We start from the raw sequence: 19,443 nt of genomic DNA, 5'->3' as shown, positions 1-19,443 counted from the left end.
AGTGTAAGATGCAGTTAAAAGTAATAATAAGAATGCAAATTAAAAGATACAGCCTTCGGTACATGTACACCTCTTCATATTGAATGAAAAGTAAATAAGAAGTTATTTTATTTAATTATTTAGCTCAATAATTACGTAAAAAACATGTTAATAAGTAAAATTATCTTGTGGAAGCTTTTCATATTAGTGAATGCTTGGAACAAATGAAACATAAAGGATATTTACTGTAAACAGTAAAGAATGATATCTCTGAACATGAAAGTTCAGTGCCACAAATTTGCATGTTTAAATGAGATCAATTAGGTTAATGATGGATGAAAATAAGAAATCCATGATTTAAATGCAAAATTATTCAAAAACTTGTGGGTCCATTTACTGCCAAACTTTCATCTTTCAAAGGGGATATCTAGTTCAAAGGGTTAATGTACAATCCTGACCTTTCCCATCTGGAGGCTTATGTTCAAATATGGTTTACAAGTGAAATATGATCTAATATAATTTATTTCTCTCTAAAGTCTTTTGTAGGAAAATCCACAGAGTGGCTTGTGTATTTTGCATAGAAGCTTTAAGATATGACGTGGGCAGGTTATTCCATTTGCATGTTGTTGTTTAAGAGAGGGCTCAAGAAGGTCTCAAAGTTTTGAAGAGAACTTTTAATAATATTTAAAGTAGGATGTTCAGGAAATAAAAATAAAATAAATATGATTCTATTTCAGAGGAGTAAGCCTTTAGATATAGGAAAGAGACAACCTGTGGTAAAAGGACTGAAAAGACAGAGGGCACGGCTATGCTGGGAAATGGAGCACAATGAGGTCATCCCTGAACCTGTTCCAAATACATGTTTGAACCACACAGTGCTTTGCCATGTGGAGATACTCACTTCCACCAGTGTGGTGACATTTCTGAATTAATGAGCACTGATGGGCTAAAATCTGTTTCCTCTCTGGAGGGGAGGTGGGGACAGAACCTTACAGAGCTCACTGTAGGCTTTTGAGGTCGCATGGTTAATTTGGTCACGACTGGCCATGTGCCATTGTCATCAGTAGAAATCCCCACAGAGAGTCTGTCCAGCCACTGCAGGATATTCTTAGGTGGACATAAGAACAGAGAACAAGTTAATGCTTCTAGCTGAAAAGATGAGAAAACTTGTGTAATGGTGTAAAAAAAGCAGTGCAGCTGATTTTCTGCTTCTCTACGTAAGGAGGTAGAACCCAGAAATAATGATCTATTCCAGACAGCCCACCAGCACTGTCCCCAAGACTGACTGACGGATTTTTGAAGCTCCTAATCCATGCAATAATCAGTTATTATAAAAGTGATTAAAAAATAATTTCTCCATATTGTATTTTACTAGAGGAATGCCTATATGGATATAATCTAGATATGATCTATGTTACAGATAGGTAGTGGAAGGTTGAATTTACAGAAAAACTAGAAAGCAAGTTTTTAAATATACTTGTTATAACTACTTTATATCAGACAGCACTAACAGAATAATAAAGACTGAGATGCTGAATTACAGTCCAGTGGCTGAGAAGTTCCATGTCAGATCCCAATTGGAACAAGGATTTTTCAGGTACATGACTAAGATCCGTTAAGGTCCATGCTACCTTTGAAAATATGCTCCAAATACCTTTTTCATTTTTTTCCTAGCCTGAACTTGGTGTTATTTCAAATGCTATCATCTTGGAAGGAGACTGAAAATTACAGAAACTGTATAGCTTACAACCCAGGTTACGACTCTGGTGACCTTCAGCCAGTGAACCTAATGACAGAAGGACAGAGCTGTTCCAGGCTTTCACTTTAGAACGTTTTGGGGAGCTGTTTACTTCCAAAACTAAAGGCTAGCATGCAGGTGAAACAGTTTGGAGGAAAACATATAAAGAGATTGATAGTAGGACCTTCCAAGGAATAAAGTTTACCCTTCATGAGGGTGTGGTATATATAAGAAACAAGTCAAATTTTCATGTCCCCATACTACTGCTTAGATATTTTTATATAGATTAAAATTTTGTATTGCCCAGTATCTGACATGAATGTCAGAGAAAGGCTTGAAGGGGTATTTGGGTATGCTGAACATCCAGAGCTCTTATTTACTTCTCAGCAATTTTGGATGTACTGCAATTCTCAAACCATATTCAAGATAATTTAAGTCAGACATAACAGAAAACTGAAGGCCTTAGGCAAAAGAAACTGAGGATGCAGAAGATAAAGTTACATTGAAAGGTCACGCGCTCACTCAGAGTTAGGAATTTCTTAATAACATGTGATTTAGGCAGAAGAGTTTTTTCTCTTGCTTTTTTCCTTCACTCCTCTTACGTGACATGGCAAAAATGAGATTAAAGATAAATAAAGTTGGAGAGAGCACATTGTAAGACAACAGAGAGATTAAATGGAACAGGCAGGTTTACATGTCTTCAGAGACTGGCAAAATGGAGATTGTTTAGTCTAAAGAAATGGCATGACAGAAATAATTAAACAAGATAAAAGTTGTAAAACTAAGCTTCATTGCTTGCGTTCACTGAAGAAAACAGAACTCAGTTGCCAAAGGAAATATTATTTCTATCATGTCATTCATGTGTGTATGGACTTAACGGCTACCTGAGAAACCAGCGACCCGTTCTGCAAAAGCCTGTAAAGGGGAATAGCTGTATTTACACAGGCAGTGCTACTGGTGCTAACTGTCCTCATGAAGTGGCACACATTTAGAACTGTGGTGACAGTGCCACTCTGTCTACCACTTAATTCAGCAGGGTCTACCGATACATCCAACGCTATGCTCACATTTATCTCTGCCAGTTTTAAGACCAAGCACAAAGCAGGTAAGAATGATCAATGAACACACTATATGATGAAGGAAGAGTAAGGTTTTAACACATTTTAAATGGAGCAGAGAGGAACTGTGGAGCTTTGGTAGCGTACTTCCATCTTCTCTTTCACCTTTCCAAAAACTCCAAGCCACGTGTTATGTACTATCACATTTTAATTACTTTTTTTAGCAATTGTGGTGAAAGAGTCTGGTATGACTGACAGGTGAGATATTGAAACAAGTACTATGAATATTTTTAACAAAGCACCAGATAATCAGTGTTCACAGAATTAGTAACTTAAAGGGTTTCCTGCAAGGTTGGTGCTTGAATTCAGGCACTCATGAATTAGAAGTGTCAGGAGAGAATATTTCACTGATCAAGCTTTATTTTCCCCCATGTTGGCATTTGGCTTGTTGTTTTGCATCCAGGAGAGTGTTTTTACACTCTTCTGGTACAAACTGTTATTACTTTTTTCTTCAACAAACATCGTTTTAAACTAAATCAAAAGAGACGAGATAAAGGACAACATAATGGTCATCAAAGAATCTCAGATAACAAAGGGACCATATGCTGTTTCTAGCGCTGCTTGACTGTAAAGTAGTTTTTAAAGGAGTGTAAAAAGAAGACATAAGAATATCCATGTGGATATGATACCAAGTATTCATTTTTATCAAAGCTAAATATTGTAAAAATATTAAAAAGCTCAATTTTACAGTATTGTTGAATAGTTATTGAAATACCATTGCCATGACACAATCATTTGATCTTGATTGTCTCACCCACAAATTCTACTAATAAAATAACTTGTCAGATGCATAATACTGAGTTTTTCTCTCATCTGTTTAAGCAATGAGTCATTCATTATATTCTGAAGCAGAGCATCAAACTTACTGTATCTCCCAGGGTAATTTGATGAAGTTTACCAATGCCGACTTGCTTTGCCAGTGCTTGTTCAAAGCCACAGGGCCCAGGCAGAAGCCATGCTACTTGTCATTTACAAAAGCAGCCCGATTTTTTGGGAATGCTGATTCACAGCTGTAGGGTGCACGCAGCTGCTAAGTGTAAAAGCTATTAAAAATGGTGAGCACTTTCACAGAGCTGATTAGAGCACTCCTCTCTCTTCTTTCAGATCTCATTTGGGATATCCAATTTGATGTTTATTTTTGTACATACTAGAGCGGTTTGTCCTTGAAATTTACTTTAAAAGTCTTTTTTTCCGAGCTTAATTACTTAGTTTTTTTAGAAATAGGAATAAAATTGTGTAGGAATACAGAATTTTCAAGGAGTTTTGTAATTGCTATCCATATATGAAAATTATGATCTTCTCATGGTTTCTGGAAAAAAAAAATACCTTAAACTGTCTTATGCTTACTCCAGTGCTAATTAATCTGGAAAGTAGATACATCATCATTTTCAGAGGTATCTGCTTATTTTATCTTTGCATCTGGAAATGATGGAAAGATTCCAAGGAAACAAGAGAGAAAAAGCATGATGAAAAATGTAGAAGGCTGTGAAATGAATAGATTTCACAAACATGCTTTTTGAAAAAACAGACAAAACCAGGTATAAAATAAATGAATTAGTCTCTCAGGAAATACTTTAAAAATATTATCTTCTTGCAGTCATTTATTACCAGGTAGCAATAATCTTTTATTATCGGACTGTTAGATTTTCATAACATTTTTTAAAATGATAGCACCAGAACTGTTGTTGTTCATTGCCACAATAAAACATCAGAGATATTTGTGGAAGCGTTTCAGTATTCAGAAGGTTTGTGGTCATAAAATAAAATCATGAAGTAAAGACGTGCTGTTGGTAGCTCATAATTTAGCTAAACCTGTAAGAAGAAAAATGTCTTGTAATGGATCTGTCATACTAATTTGGACTCTCATACAAAGACGAAATGGTGGTTAGTGCAAAAAAAAAAAAAAAACCAACAAGGTAAATTAATTAAAAACGGCAGAGTAAACCTGACTATTATAGATCCAGGCAGGACATGCTGCTGCACACAGTACATGATCATGTCAGAACTGAGCATGGTCTGCGAACAGTCAGTGAGCATCAGCAGGAAGGTAGGGGGCTAATACATTTCTGTCCCTTTTGATGACAAAGGAAAATTTGCAAGTTTTACTGGGTGGTGGCAATTGCTGGCTGCACAGCTTGAAACAATAACCCTCAGCGAGAGAAACCTACCTGTTCGTCTGGGGAGGACAGTAATATTATGATCCATTGCTCTTCGCAAGAGAAGAGTGCAGTGAGCCTCACCAACCAACCAAAGCAGAATTTCATATATTGCAACAAGGTACAACCTGCTTGCTGAGAAGATGAGAGTCCTCCTGTTATTCTTAGAAATCCCAACAAAATTTCCTCTACAGAAGTAGAGAAACCTCATTCCATTGCCCCTGCCAAATGATCTGGCAGGTATGACATAGTGTTATGCTCTAGGTAGGGCCTGCGTATTTTGTTCTGTGGGCTGCCTGGAGCTTGAGTGAGTGTTTTCCGAACTGGCGAGTAGTTAATAAGACGTGTTCCTTGTATTGCTTAGGGTCCATGAAAGTAAGACCTGGCATTCATGGGAAGCTCACTGATCACGGTGGGAAGGACTGTTTTGTCACACAAGCATAGCTCTCTTCCTGAATGGATCCAATGGCATATTCCATATTGTTGGATCCAATGCGGAATGACATTGTTAAACAAAGCCTTTTCTTACTAGCAATACTTTTAAGGCTTTTTAAATAATTGTGCGTAGAAGAAAACTTCTAGTCACAGAAGGTAATTAAAAACATCTAGTCATCATCGCAGAAGATTAAATAAGAAGGCAGTATCAATGTTTTTAGAAGAAGGGATTTGAATAACACTTGTAGCACATCCTGACATATTACGAGCACTTGCTTCCTCACACAAAGCCAGCAAGTGGTGTGTTCGTCCCTCCCTGTATTGGTGTCTTTCCTATTACTGGTGACATAACTTGCGCTCAAACAGTAAGCCCAACAAGGATCACAGACTTCATTACAAAAAGCTCAGCTTCTTACTGCAGGTGGAGAGATGTTCATAATATGAACTACAGAGAAAGAATCACTTTCAAAGAAAACACACATCAGAATCAAAGTATTCCAGTGGAGGCCTAGGGTCAAATGATGTTAATGAGCTGTTTTCAATTACTTAGAACATGATTAGGGACAGGATTGCAGTTGCCCTGAGTTTGAAATAGGCACCCGACAATTTGGTTGCATGGAAACTAATCCCATGGGAGGGTATTGTTTGGAGGTTTAATAATGTTTGTTGTAATATTGTATTGTATAGAGGTGAACGTTTTTATTCACAACAGGCAAACATTCGAATCGCTGTGCCTCCCTTTCTTTCTACCATTTTCACTAGATTTAGCTCTTTTGGTACTAGTTTGAACTTGGAAGACTAAGTGAGATATTGTGAAAAATAAAAAAAAGCACAGAATCGCTCATGTTTTAAGAAAGAGAGATTTAGACAGCACATATCACACTGATGTGTGCTATGCATAGAGGAAAGAACCTCATCAATGGATTTTTCTTTTTGATCCGCAAAGACTCATAAAGTAAAATAATTCAAGAGATTAATCTTTTGCTATACACCTTCTATATATTGAACCTTATATACTACTGTCACCAAATGTGACGATTTTTCTGTTCCAGGTCTTTCAATATCCTACAGACCAGAAAAAATACATTCTCTGATGAAGGGACAACGGTGGAAACCAAGAGAAATCTGATTTGTTCTTGACACTGTCACCCATTTCCTTAGAATTATGTCAACCAAACTTTCTAAAACTATAAGTTGAGACCAATAGTACTTTATGTACTGTTTGTTACTTAAACAGCAAATAACTTTTTTTTTATATTTATTAGTGGACCTCTTTGATCATGACAAAAACATGGTAGCCAGATACACAGAGAAGATCCACAAATTTTGCAAAATCACTATACACCATGCAAAACCATGAATGTATAATACTACAGGAGATTGTCATTAAAATTTTGTAGAAAACACATCTTCTCTTACACCATTTTGCGTTGAGGAGTTACAGACTTCTTGCAATAAACACATTTAGAAACCCAAAGACTTGAAGGGGCACTGCACTTCATATGAAATAGTAATGTGCAAACATAAATGCCCTAGCTGCGTACTTAAATTTGGGCTGATATTAGTAAAATATCTAATATCTCCCTCTGGCATTGTTGTTGTTGCATTTAGTGATTTTTAATTTTTTGAAAAATGTTTAAATTGTTTAAACATTAAAAACGTTGCCATCTTTGACAACTAAGAAGGATACTCTCAGCGCTCCAGCTCAAAGGCCTTTGAAACCATTTCAGTAAAATTTTTACATGGATATACCAAAGACAGCCTGATGCTAAGCGTTGACAGAAGTTTAAATTAATCATCCTAGAAATGTGTAGGAAATATTAACATTTTATGGATTTTTCTTTTTATGAGTATCCTGATCTGGTTTTAGAAACCCTTTTTGAATATGAGTAAGATGAATGGTGTATTCCATGTTATGTTGGCTTTGAAGGTAAATAGGGACAATTTGCACAGTACTGAGTTACTGTGGAATTCTAATTCATAATGTGGAATGACTTAAGAATTTTCTAATACCTTTTATCTTTTAGTGTGTCAGAAAATCCTGATTTATCCAAACTTGGACATAGGTAGGAAAAAAGGTTTTTCAGATTCAAAGTGAAATCTTGGTTCAAAACCTGAGTGGAAGAGAGACCTTAGAATACCTGGTAGACCTCTGCTATCGCATGGGAGATCAGCACACAAGTCCTTGGACTCTTTAATTTAGACCAAACCCTTAATCCACAGACTCCAAAGGGTTGAATGCTCTAATCACTGAATTACTGTCAAATAAGTATTTTTCTGGATCTGATGTACTTAGTGTGAATACTTTGGTACTCAGTGAAGAAACATCTTTTTCTCATAAATCGCTTCATAAGCTCTTAATAACTTGTCTAAAGAACTAGTCTTGGTGGGCTAATTATAACTTCTCATAACAATCGAATTTCCTGTAAGTGAGGGAGTAGAGAAATGGCTTCCTAAGTCTTGAGGGTATAGCACTCTTCTAAAGTGTACATTACTGAAATACAAGAACCTTCTTCAGGGATTGATAACATCTTGTAATTGAATAGAAGAAGATGTTCTTGTTCTGTTTTGCTTCCTGAAACTTCAGCCACAGTGGAAGATTTTTGGCTGCTAAGTTTAAATTTCATAGTAAGTTACTGTATTTGTTTAAACAAAATAAAAATGTATAATTAAGCAGAGAACTTGAAAACAGGAGCCCTGACTTGTATCTCTAAATCTGATACAATATTCCTTTGTAAGTTTCTGTTTGAGTCTCAGTTAAGATTGGTACTACCAATCCATTGCATCTCATAAGTACCTCATTACTCAAGCTAAAGACTGGAGGGCCAAGTAGCTCGCACGCTGTGGGAGATACATGTAAATAATTAAGTCACTGGATATTGAAACCAGTGTGTTTTACTGTGAAAACTTGCTGTATTACCTACAGTCATGTAAATCACTGCAGTGTGTTTTTTTTATATATTGGATTTTCCCAATGCTTATTCTTTTTGGAATATTTATCTCCTTTATGTCCTTAGAGCTCAGGCATATTTGTAGGTATTGTAAAGACATTTTAGTCACCAGTCCCTTGTTCATAAGAATTCTGCTTGAAATACTGATTTAAAATATTTTATTGCTGTTAAATTACTTGGCCAAATCCTAATGAAGATGTAAATTATTAAAGTTCTGGGAAGTTTAACTGATGGAAATTGGTATACTTTTACCGACTTTAGAGGAGGAGCAACAGAAGAACTGACCTCCAGTAAAACCCTTGATCCTACTCTTTTTGTCTGTTTTAGTTGTAAAAGCAGAGATTTTTTTGACATATCTAACATAACTTAACAACAAGTTGATGAGCATATCTGAAAATAAATCAACCTCACTTACTGTGTTATCATTCTTGTTATGTTTTTCTTTCTTTAGACTTTATTTCTAGTGTTGTTATTGTTTGCTGGAGATTAGGTGATGTTCCAGTTGTTATAATTAATACTTCTGAGTGTGATAGGTTAAAGCTCACAGTATCGATAGAGTACATTTATACTTGTCAAATTCTTCTAAAATGAACAGTCCTAGCAGGAGTTAGTATTTTGTAACAGCATTTTGTGTTCTGGAAAAATATCAGTCAGCAGGGTTTTATTATCTTTGTTAAAATAACATATTTAGGTTAGTTTTCATGCAATTATTCTAAAGATTTCTTCTCATTTTAAATATCGATGTGAATGTAGAAGTGGAAGACAAGTTTGTCGTAAAAGTTTTCCCCTTATAAGTTTTCGCCTTATAAGTGTACGCTTTAATTCTAGAGAGAAATCAAGCACAGCGTGAAAATAAAGTGGAAACGATAACACTGAGAATGAAGCACCCGAAATAGAATATCAACTAGTTTTTGAAAAAGGACTGTTGATAAAATTAAAAAATTGTCAATTGTAAACTTCCCCCAAAACTATATGTTGAATTAATCCCTTTGATTCCTGTTTTAAAGAAACAAGTAGTTACTGTACAAGTCAATCAGTAGGGAAAACCACAACGTAATATATTTCCTACGCTACTTTATTGTGCATTAGAGGGTGAAACATAAATATAAGACCTTTCTTATTCTATATTAGTAAGCTCTGTTTAGACATGCATGGAGACCAGAGAGCTATCTTGGATATTAAATGAAGCAGGAATGGGAACTTCAAGTTGGGGGAAACAGCACTCCATTGATCCATGCAAATGAAAGCTTAATTGCCTAAAGTTCCCTCGTCTATTTTATGTGGGTCACTTACAGTAATGTCTAAAATGCTGATCATTTCTTAAATGTTTGAGCCGGTAATGCTAGCTAGATGGGCCTTTAATTTCTTGCTTCACCTATGGCTATCATGATTACTTTCATCAAAGTTTAGCTCTTTTTCGTGTTTGTCTGGAAACCTCTTGATCTCATCGCATTAGTTGTCTCCCTCCCTCAGTTCAATTCTTCTTGTATTCCTCTCTGATACTAATTTGTTCCTCTGGTTCAATGTATAGTCAAGAGAGTAATTTATCTGTCTTCCATAGCACCACAGAAATCACAGAAGTACTTGATGCCCTGATTTATTAAGGCACTTGAGGTCAGTGCCTTAAGCCTGTGCTAAAAATGAAGCAAATGCCAGCATGACCTCCAGAGGATTAGTCACCTGCATAATGGTTTGCAGAGTCCTTAAAAATATGAACTTGTGGAACAGATTTGCTACTGGTGTAAGGTTAGCGCAGCTGTACTGAAAGCTAAATGATGCTGAGAATGCTTTCAGTGGAATTATGACAAGTCTACACTAAGCCTTCTCCTTTTCTTGTCTTGTGCCATGCTAATACATTATTATATGCCAAAAAATAAAAATTAAAAATAGAAAAATGCTTCTGACATTTTTAATTGTTCATATGCCATTTACTGTTCAACAGGGCTATTAGCATCTCAATAAGAAATTATATCATTACAGCGTATCATTTTTTTCCATTTGATTTTGTAGGGTCATATTGTCATGCTCTTTCACATTTGCTTGATAATAGGATATCTGTGGTGTCACTGCTACCTCACTGTAATGAAAATAGGAATTGCAAATTGGATCAGACAAAACTTAGATACTCTAGATTAGCAGGTCAAAGTATTTCTTGTGCCATAGGTGAAGACATGTGTTTCGTATTAGGAAACTGGAGGAAACAAGAATTTATATTTTCCTATTAAGTCTGAAAATTTTCCTGTGAAAAATGACCATGAACTATGAACTATGACTATGAACTGTTTTTTTCCCTTTCCTAAGGAAAAAACTTTTTTGTATAGAGATGTTTCTTTCTTTATGCTCTTTTTTTTTCCTTATAAGGGGTACCCCTCTAACTAATGGAAAATATTTTGATTATGAGAATATATGCTTGCAAGCCAGCTGGCAACATTTTTCAAAAGTTAAAGATCTACTGAAAATGTTTTATTCTGCATGAAATCACAGTAGCTATATTGTGTATCTTTTTGCAATTAAAACTATAAAGTTAATTCCAATGTATAGGAACAATATTTTTAAATTTTTAGGGTAGATTATAGACTTTTACCTAGTGCTTTTTGCAGATATTTAAAACATTCTTTGTAAATTTTGGGTTTTTTAAAAGAATAATGTTCTGTTTTATGGGGCAGTGTTATTGTAGTTCAGAAATAATATCCTGTAACAATAAATTGCCTGTAACAAGGTATTTTATCTGAAAATCTATTGTAGCTTTCTTATTATGAGTTTCAAGCTTCTGCAACAATAAAAATGTTCTTATTCAAATGTATATTATAGCATTCATTCCTCTAATAGCAGCATTCCATTATATCAACCTATAAATAGACAAAGAAACAATTGGCAGACACAGAGTACTTTTTATTCATCCTCAATATTTTTTATTTCGTTGTTAGATACAAGACTTTGGAATAGTCGTATGGAGTATTTGCATTGAACACAGAAAACAAAAAGTTATTTCCTCTGAGTATACACGTGCTTTCTATCTGTGTTTCCTTGGGATATAAAAAGTTACTGGTTTGGTTCCATTGGTCATTTTTAGTGCCTTCCTGAAGACAATGGAAATTGCACAAGGCTCCATATAAAAGAATCTCCAAGCGTAAATTAAATCTATGGTATAGTCTTTTGTAAATAGAGAAGAATGTACTCTTAGATAATAAATCTTTTTTTGTGTATATCAACAAGATGTTTATTTTTTTTTCTTCCTAGATACACCTTTAGTTAAAATAATTTCTTCCAATTCATGGCCTGAAGAAGGACAATCTATAATTTTGACTTGTGAATCCAAAGGAAAACCAGTGTAAGTGATTTAACAAGTAATATGGTTTTGTTATTTTTCTTATTCTGCTGTGATTGTAATCTTCAGCTGCAGAAATCTGCTGGTTTCGTCTTGTCCTGGGGTATAAAGTAATCTCTGGTATAGAAAACCCCTTGAAACCTGTCTTCATTAAGTGTCAGTAGAGGATTGGTCTTTTACTTTATCATCTATTTTAGTTTTCAGGAAGAATTCCTGCTGTGAGATTTATTTTTTTATTTTTTTTCAGTCAGGTATATCAACCTGAAAGGAGTGTAGGCTTAATCAGTCACTGTTTCCATCATTGAGGTGATGATAGAAGAGAAAACATCTCATGAAAATCTTCCTACATCAACTAGCCTCAGAGAAAATATATTGAAGTTTCTGGATGCTTTGGCTGTCATTTACAGGGAAATCTGAAGTTTAATGATATGTGCTAGTTGGCTGCCTGTTTCTACCAGAATTTGAAAAGATGTAGCCTGGTTTAAGAATATAAATTGTTTTACTTAGAAATTAACATCTCTGCCATCAATAATTTTTTAAGGCAGATATGCAGAGATTAAACTTTTGCACAGAATCTACTATTTAAATAGACTTCACTCTTTAAAACAGTATCTTCTGATATGAGCTGTTATATATTTACCCATAAAGGTATATAAATGATCCAGTTGCTTAATACTAGGTTAATATGAATCAAGTTTCTTAAATATTGACCTTCTGCTCAAAAGAATTATAGTGTATACAGAGTGGTGATGCACGGCTTTAGAATGGTCTTGAAAATGATAGTGCAATAACATTTTGGTTCTAGAAAAGGTGCAAATTACATGTCAAAAATCATGTCACTTAGGGCTGAATTTCTCCCTGCTGTAACTTTAATGACTTAATGGAATTGCTTAATGTAGGAACCTGAAGTCAGATTTAAGTCAAGTCAGACATTTAAGTCCAAAATTTCTATTTTGAAAAGCTCTTCTGAGTTTAGTCTGACATCATTTAAACTTCATAAGTACTTTTCTTTTTTATATTATATGCCTGTATCATTTTAAATCAATTGCTTCATCCAAACCTTGACTCAGCTGAGCAACTTAGCATCTAGATCATGCTTATACCCCCCACTTGAGACCAGAACACTGGAGGTCCATCCAAATAGTCTTACGTGGTGCTCAATGCAATTGTTCTGTGTACCTACGTACTTCTGAAGTAGTATGTGCTTCTGAGATAGATAAGTCTGTAGGGAACTCACAAAAATCAGTTGCAAGCCATGTCTTGCTTTTATAATATACTTGAAGGAGAAGGAATTATCCGTTTATCTAGTAGCCTTTGAGCATTCCCCTAGGTATCAGGAGATGCAGAGTCTGTTTCCTTGTCATTTTCAAATTCAGCAGAAGATATGCAAGTGTTTAACTTTAGGAAAGGGGTCAGCCCTGATTGCTCCAAGTGCACTGTTGGCTAGGTGTTATTTAGGATGTTTTTTTAGGAGTTCTAGGCCTCCCAGTTTCACTTGCCTCTGAGTGTTACAACAAGGAGGCATTTTGCTTTTCAGTTTCTGAGTGTATGGGCATCATTTCAACTGTCTTTAAACATCTGCACAGTAGATATTTACGTCTGAACTGCTCACCTGGACTTTCCTTTGCATTCAGTGGAGAGATTTAGACACTGTTATGACATGACTGGTCTGCTGTACATTAGACAATTACAGAAGAAAGAGCCAGGCTGTATCATACCTTTGCTACTGTCTCTCCACTAACTACATGGAGTTTAGACAGTTAATTCAGTCAGATATCTACCTCTATATTTTGGGATACCAAATACAGATGTCTAAATATAGCCATTTGTATGAAAGTTTATGTTTAATTTTGGTTGGATACCTCTCACTCTTTGCACTTTAAAACCATATTTTCATAACCTTCATTGAAAATGGGCTAACATTTTCTTTCACATGGCAAAGATGTTAGAATGGTAAAAAAAAAAAAAGTCAATCTTCTCAGATATTGGTTTTTACTCTAGAACCCTGTATTTGTTAGTCATTTATGAAGGCAGTAAAAACCTAAACAAGTGACATGTTTTAACTTGACATACACAATATTTTCTATTTGGTACATGTGATAGTGTCTCCTAATGGTAACATATAACATATGCTTTATATGTTACCATTAGGAGACACTAGTTAAAACATAATAATGAAAATGGAGCTTCAATCGAGCTGTTTACCTATTTATTTATTTTTTTACATAAAACTCAGTTGCATCCCTAATGGATTCAAATGCAAAGCTTACATGTGGTTTTGAAAGGGCAGCCAAATAAAAACCCTGCACCACAGAATTATCAAGACAGGGCACCTGTACGTGGTAGCCTTTTGAGCGCAAATATTTTGCCAATAAAAGCACCTTTAATTGTCCATGCCACAAGAACTGCCAACATCAGCTGCTCTGTATTGCTTCATTAGGTCAGTCTTTCACGGCACAGAGCCAGTAATAAATAGGCATCCTCCTGGGAGCAGTTTGCACTTGCTTAGCATGAGAAACGGTAATGTCATGCTCCCAACCTACATTATGATTACCTTCTGGCTTGTAGAGAGACAGAAATTGGAGAGGTCCACAGAGCCCAAATATATCAGTGTCAAAAAATAAGTGATGAACTGTGGGCTTCATGGAGAGCTCAGAGCCAACCATGGTCTTTCATAGCCATTTACACACCACGGGTTAACTTCTATACACTGTCAACTTTTTATCACAGTTACAGCAGTCTTTCCCGTTTCCTGTAGGCAGCAGTGAATCATACGAGTAAATGAACACTTACTTATAGGTACATTTCTCTTGTATCCCAGAGCAATTTTCACAAGCTTCAAAATGACATTCAGGATGAAAATGGAGAAAGAATGAAGCCAGGTTGTGGCTGTGATGACATTCATGATGCTGATAGCTGCTGAAGAGTAATTCTTTCCCAAAAGGGAAAAGCAGAATGAGGCTGAAGCTAGAACGTACTTTCCCCATCTTGCATCTCATCACCAAGCCCCTCTTTGCAAGGATTCTGTCCCTCTAACCATGTGCATCACAGCTACCCAGATATTGTGTTTCGAATCTACAACACAGTCCTAGGGAAAAGCCCTATCTAACGTACTGTTTTGTAGCAGGGAATGAGAGGGAAGCCTTGCTTAGATGAACACCTCTGGGAAATCAACTGCCCTCCGCATTTCCTGCTGAAATAGCACCCTACAGAGATATAGCAGAGAGATGAGGAACAACTGTTCACTGAGTGTGATAACTGGAGAACTAAGGCTCTGCTAAGGTTTCGTAGTTTAGGATATAGGATTTGGCTTGATCAGTTGATGGCCGTGACTTTGGACAAGAGAAAAAATGGCCTCAGACTCTTGGATGTGTGCAGCATCGATTGTCATAATGTGTGAGATGGGCTGGAATTATCCCAGACTGAGGTTGCTAGTTGCTATAAATGGGTTCGTTGTCTCCTCACATTTGTGGTCTTGTTGCAGCAATAGCAATGTCAGAACAGGAGTCCTGAAAGTGGGTTAAGGGGCAGAAGAGAAGTTGGGTGGGGTAAGGAGAGTGGGTGGAGAGGACGATGGAAGTGTGGGTGAGCCATTTTGAATGATCCAGTGAGGCAACATGAGAGGGTGCAAGACACAATGCAAAAAATTCTGTAACTGCGCTGTTTTCTCTCTGTTCATCACTCTGAGGTGGAGCATAGCTCTGAGTCTCTTCATGACTCTGTGCTTATTGCTATTAGGGGAATTACTTTGGAGGCAGGTGCTGCTGTTCTGAGTAAACACTGTATTGCTGCTATAGAAGTGTGATGATACCAACAAAAAGAGCAGGCCAGGTGTCCAGCCTGTTCTGCCATGGTTTTGCAGAGTCAGGCCATATGGGGGGTTAATAAAGTGTCAGGCATCATTATAGACTCTGCCACGGTTCCCTCTGGAGTACGTGCTGTGGCTGGTGCAGCTTCAAGCAGAGGCAGGCTGCCTGAGAGGTGGTGGGGAGGTTACTGCAAGAGCCATCAGTCATTGGGTTTGCCTCCCAGGGGGCTCTGATGGCACATGAGTCATGACACCAGTCCCATGTGGTGGATGACATACAGATCACAGTGTTGAGTCAGAATGGGAGTGGTAAGATGGTGAGGGGAGGAGGCTTCCATGTACACTGCCTTCCAAAAGACCTGCCTCTTGCTTCCATATACAACCCTGTATAAATTTATTGCCTCTAGGATCTAGCGTCAAAGCTTGAGCATTCTCTAAAAAAATCAAGTTACACTTATGGATATAGACCTCTGGATCCGATGATGTTCTGTTCCAGTTTGTGTAACACTTAGAGCACCAGTTATGAACAAAAGTGGAAGGCTGGTATTTGGAACACTGTATGCGTAAAGATACGACATTTTCAATTATAATTTTCTGTTGGTGGAAAAGAAAAAAGAGGAAAGATATTAATCAGTTTACCACAGAGATCGTTTTTAAACAGGCTTACAAATATAGCTCACTGTAGAAACATACCGTATTATCTGTAATATTTTAAGAGAACTCAAGATAGCATTTGTGAGGTTATTGTCCGATTGAGTGATGCTCAGTCAGTAGACCAAATTTAAGAGTTTTCTTCTGTAAAAGTTGTAGTAGGTGTGTTTGTGTCAGCTTAGTCTTTTCTCATGCAAGACTCAGTTGCTGGTTTGTTCACCCTGTTGTCAATTTTAATAATAATTAAGTCCAATTTTTAAAAAAATTGTAGGTAAAAAGTATTTAGCCAGTTCTCTGCATAGCTTAGGTCAAGACACCCTGTAGCTGACATCACTATTCAATAGCATTTCTCTTTCGGAGATATTATTGTATAGTTTCAAACCAAATTGAAGCTAATCTCTTGCCTTTTCAATCCTTAGAGCTATTTTGTCTTTTCCAATATATTTGGCTGAATTCCTGAACAGTTGTCAGGCTATGACACTTTAGTAAATGAACTTGACTAATATGCCTGTAAATTGTCAGTGGTTGTTTTTGATTTATTTCTTTTTTAGCATAATATAGTTTTACCTAGATTTTGTTTATTTTCCAAAGAAGGAAATGTAATTAAGCTTCAGAAATCATAGACATTCTTTTTACCAACTCACATGCAATGTCTAAACAATATTTTGAATATTTTAAAATAAACAAAAGACAGCTGTAAAAAGTAAAAACCAAAGAACAAAATGATAATTTACAGTCATCTGTGCTTACAAAAGATTTTAAAAGCCAGTGTTTTCTTATTGCCTGTTGTAGATTCTGCACTCTGTTGTGTCTTAACAATATAGTCTGGTGACTCAAAACTGACCCAAAAGTGAACTCAAAAACTGCCCCATAATTGAAGAAAGGTTCAATATTTAATATTCTTAGTTAGCACTCTCACCAAAGCATGCATGAAATACAGGGTTTTTTAAGTCGGTGTCATTTCAGCAGAAAGGACGTCAAAATATAATGGAATAATTAGGGCACGTGAAATAAAAAGGCAGTTGTCTGTCTCCCGTGTGCTTTACAGAAATGTCTTTCCATTCCATGCAGCTCAGGGGAATCACAGTATAGTTGGTTGGCTAATGTAAAGTGAATATTTGGCCTTGTTTGAAATAAATAGGAAAGATTTGTATTTCAGGAGAACACTCATATATGAATCCTTCATTAGAATAAAATTATTATTAAAGTCATGAAAAAGTTACAGAGAAAAGTATAATCAGTAATAAACACTAATATTGTATATACCCAGTAATATAAATTACAGTCAAATAAACATTTTAGTATCAGAAAAATTGATCACTTTTAATAATGAAGGTACAGCAAATAATCGAGCTTGCTTTATAAAACTATTGTAAACTATGTGTATGGCATCACCACAGAAAATTATGTCTTTTCTAGTATCTATTTAAAAGACTCCCTTGAGTGAGACAAATATTTTACAAAGGCTGATGGAAACAAATACTAATAGTAACAGAGAAATATACACCATTCTGTCAGAGACCCCAGTAAGTGGCTGTTTCATTGGAGAAGGACCTGACAAGACTCTAGGTGAAAAACGAAAACTTAGTGAAGAAGCCTGCAAATGCCCCTCTCACTAGTGGCCCTCCCCTCACCTATACTCAGTACAGCCAAAGTTTGGTGTAGACAACCAACTTAACGAGAGTGCCACCTCAGCCAAGTCTTTGGTATTGAATAGCTAAACAGGACAGTACCCAGGACAGACTCCTGAAGAAGTCTACTTGTAACCAGCCACCAGGTGGAGTGTCCCTTCAACCCGATCAAAATGGTCTAGCCAGTTTTTCACCCATTGAGCAGTGCGCACATCCAGCACAACGGTAACATCCCAGCCTAGATGCAAAGAATACCACTGGAGACAGGAACCAAAGACTTGATGAAGTCATGGTAAACAACGTGCATGGTCTTCATCTACAGATCCTGTCATTTCTTTAGAGTTTTCACATGCTTGGTACTTAGGAAATTATAGAAACATTTATTTCATGAATCATTTTGTCACAGGCTCAAGGATAAAATGCATTATAAAGAGAAGAGGAGAAAATCTCTTTCTTCCTCTGAATAGTTTTACCTTAGTTCAAACTAATTCAAAGTGGAAAGACCTGTGAACTTAAGGAAGGTACTTCGAGAAATGCTTGAAGGCACACATTTGGATTTCCTGACTTTCATTGTACTATGAGAAACATCATAATACTTTGCTTCCTGAAAACTGTGGCATTATGGACAGGATATAGCCTTTGAAGAGGATCCCTGACTCCTTCAGTGGAATAGTAATTATGAATGGTGGCTATGAATGATCTGTACGACTCAGGTCTTATTTGATGCATGCCCTCAGAACACCAAATTAAAATAATTTCTTCGTAAGTGTTCATATGTTCCTTCCCCATAGTATCTGAGAACCTGGCAAATGTGTATATGCGTATTTTTATTGTTATCTGTGGACAATTAGAGTATCCAATTGCCTCAAATTTACAGATGGAAACTGAAGCAGAAAAAAAATCCTAAGATCAAAATTGATGAATAGATCACACATATTTTATGTCTAACATTGAACACAGCCCTCATTTTCCCAAGAGTATTTGACATGGCGTAGCGTCATACTCAGAAGATAGTTTATCATTGGTTTGAATTGTAACACTGAGTTCTTAGCACATCTACAAATCTATGCTCAAGAGTCTGAAATCAGCAACTAGCAGAGAAAATAGCGGAAACCCACTTGACATTCAGCTGTTAACATTTTGGTGTAAGTAGTTTGCCAATATTGCTTTGAAACTACATCATAATGGCAGGTTTAGATTCTGAATCATTAGTCTAACGGCCAGCTTTTTGTCCATGTACAATTCTTTCTTTCTTACTTTGACATGATACACTGCCCAGCGTCTCTAGCGGATGAGGTGATGGTTCTGTAAGAAATTATCTCGTTTTCTGAGTAAGTCTTATTCCCTGCAGAATACTATCTGGATTGTGCCATGAATACCTAGCAGCCTAGAAAGGAATGCTAATGTTGACTCCGCCTAAATGAATTATCGTAATGAATCTGGAAAAGCATGTGCATTTCTGTGTTTATAAATCACCTTGCAGAATGAAGCCACAGCCCAAGCTGGATGCTCAGGCAGTATCAATAAATATTAATGATTTGGAAAATTGGATGAATTTGTCCATATCCAGGATGAAATATTCTAGCAAGATATGAATGTGGTATCAAAGTATTTCTCCCTTAAGCTTCATACATATTTGTTCAAAAGA

The 19,443-nt window shown here is 36.2% G+C and overlaps 1 protein-coding gene across 2 annotated transcripts in view; it reads left to right on the top strand.

Annotated features, from left to right (window-relative positions):
* Nucleotides 1-19,443, top strand: part of CADM2 (cell adhesion molecule 2) — a 123,640-nt gene that overhangs the window by 15,576 nt on the left and 88,621 nt on the right. For both annotated transcript variants that reach the window (XM_086631286.1, XM_086631278.1), the window contains exon 4: nt 11,618-11,708. In XM_086631286.1, the coding sequence (XP_086487412.1) occupies nt 11,618-11,708 (91 nt within the window). The remainder of the gene's footprint in view (nt 1-11,617; nt 11,709-19,443) is intronic.

This window comes from Tauraco erythrolophus, chromosome 1 (assembly GCF_009769465.1).
Source record: "Tauraco erythrolophus isolate bTauEry1 chromosome 1, bTauEry1.pri, whole genome shotgun sequence".
Lineage (NCBI taxonomy): Eukaryota > Metazoa > Chordata > Aves > Musophagiformes > Musophagidae > Tauraco > Tauraco erythrolophus.
The sequence above is the reverse complement of the archived record's forward strand: the minus strand, read 5'-3'. Positions and strand labels throughout refer to the sequence as shown.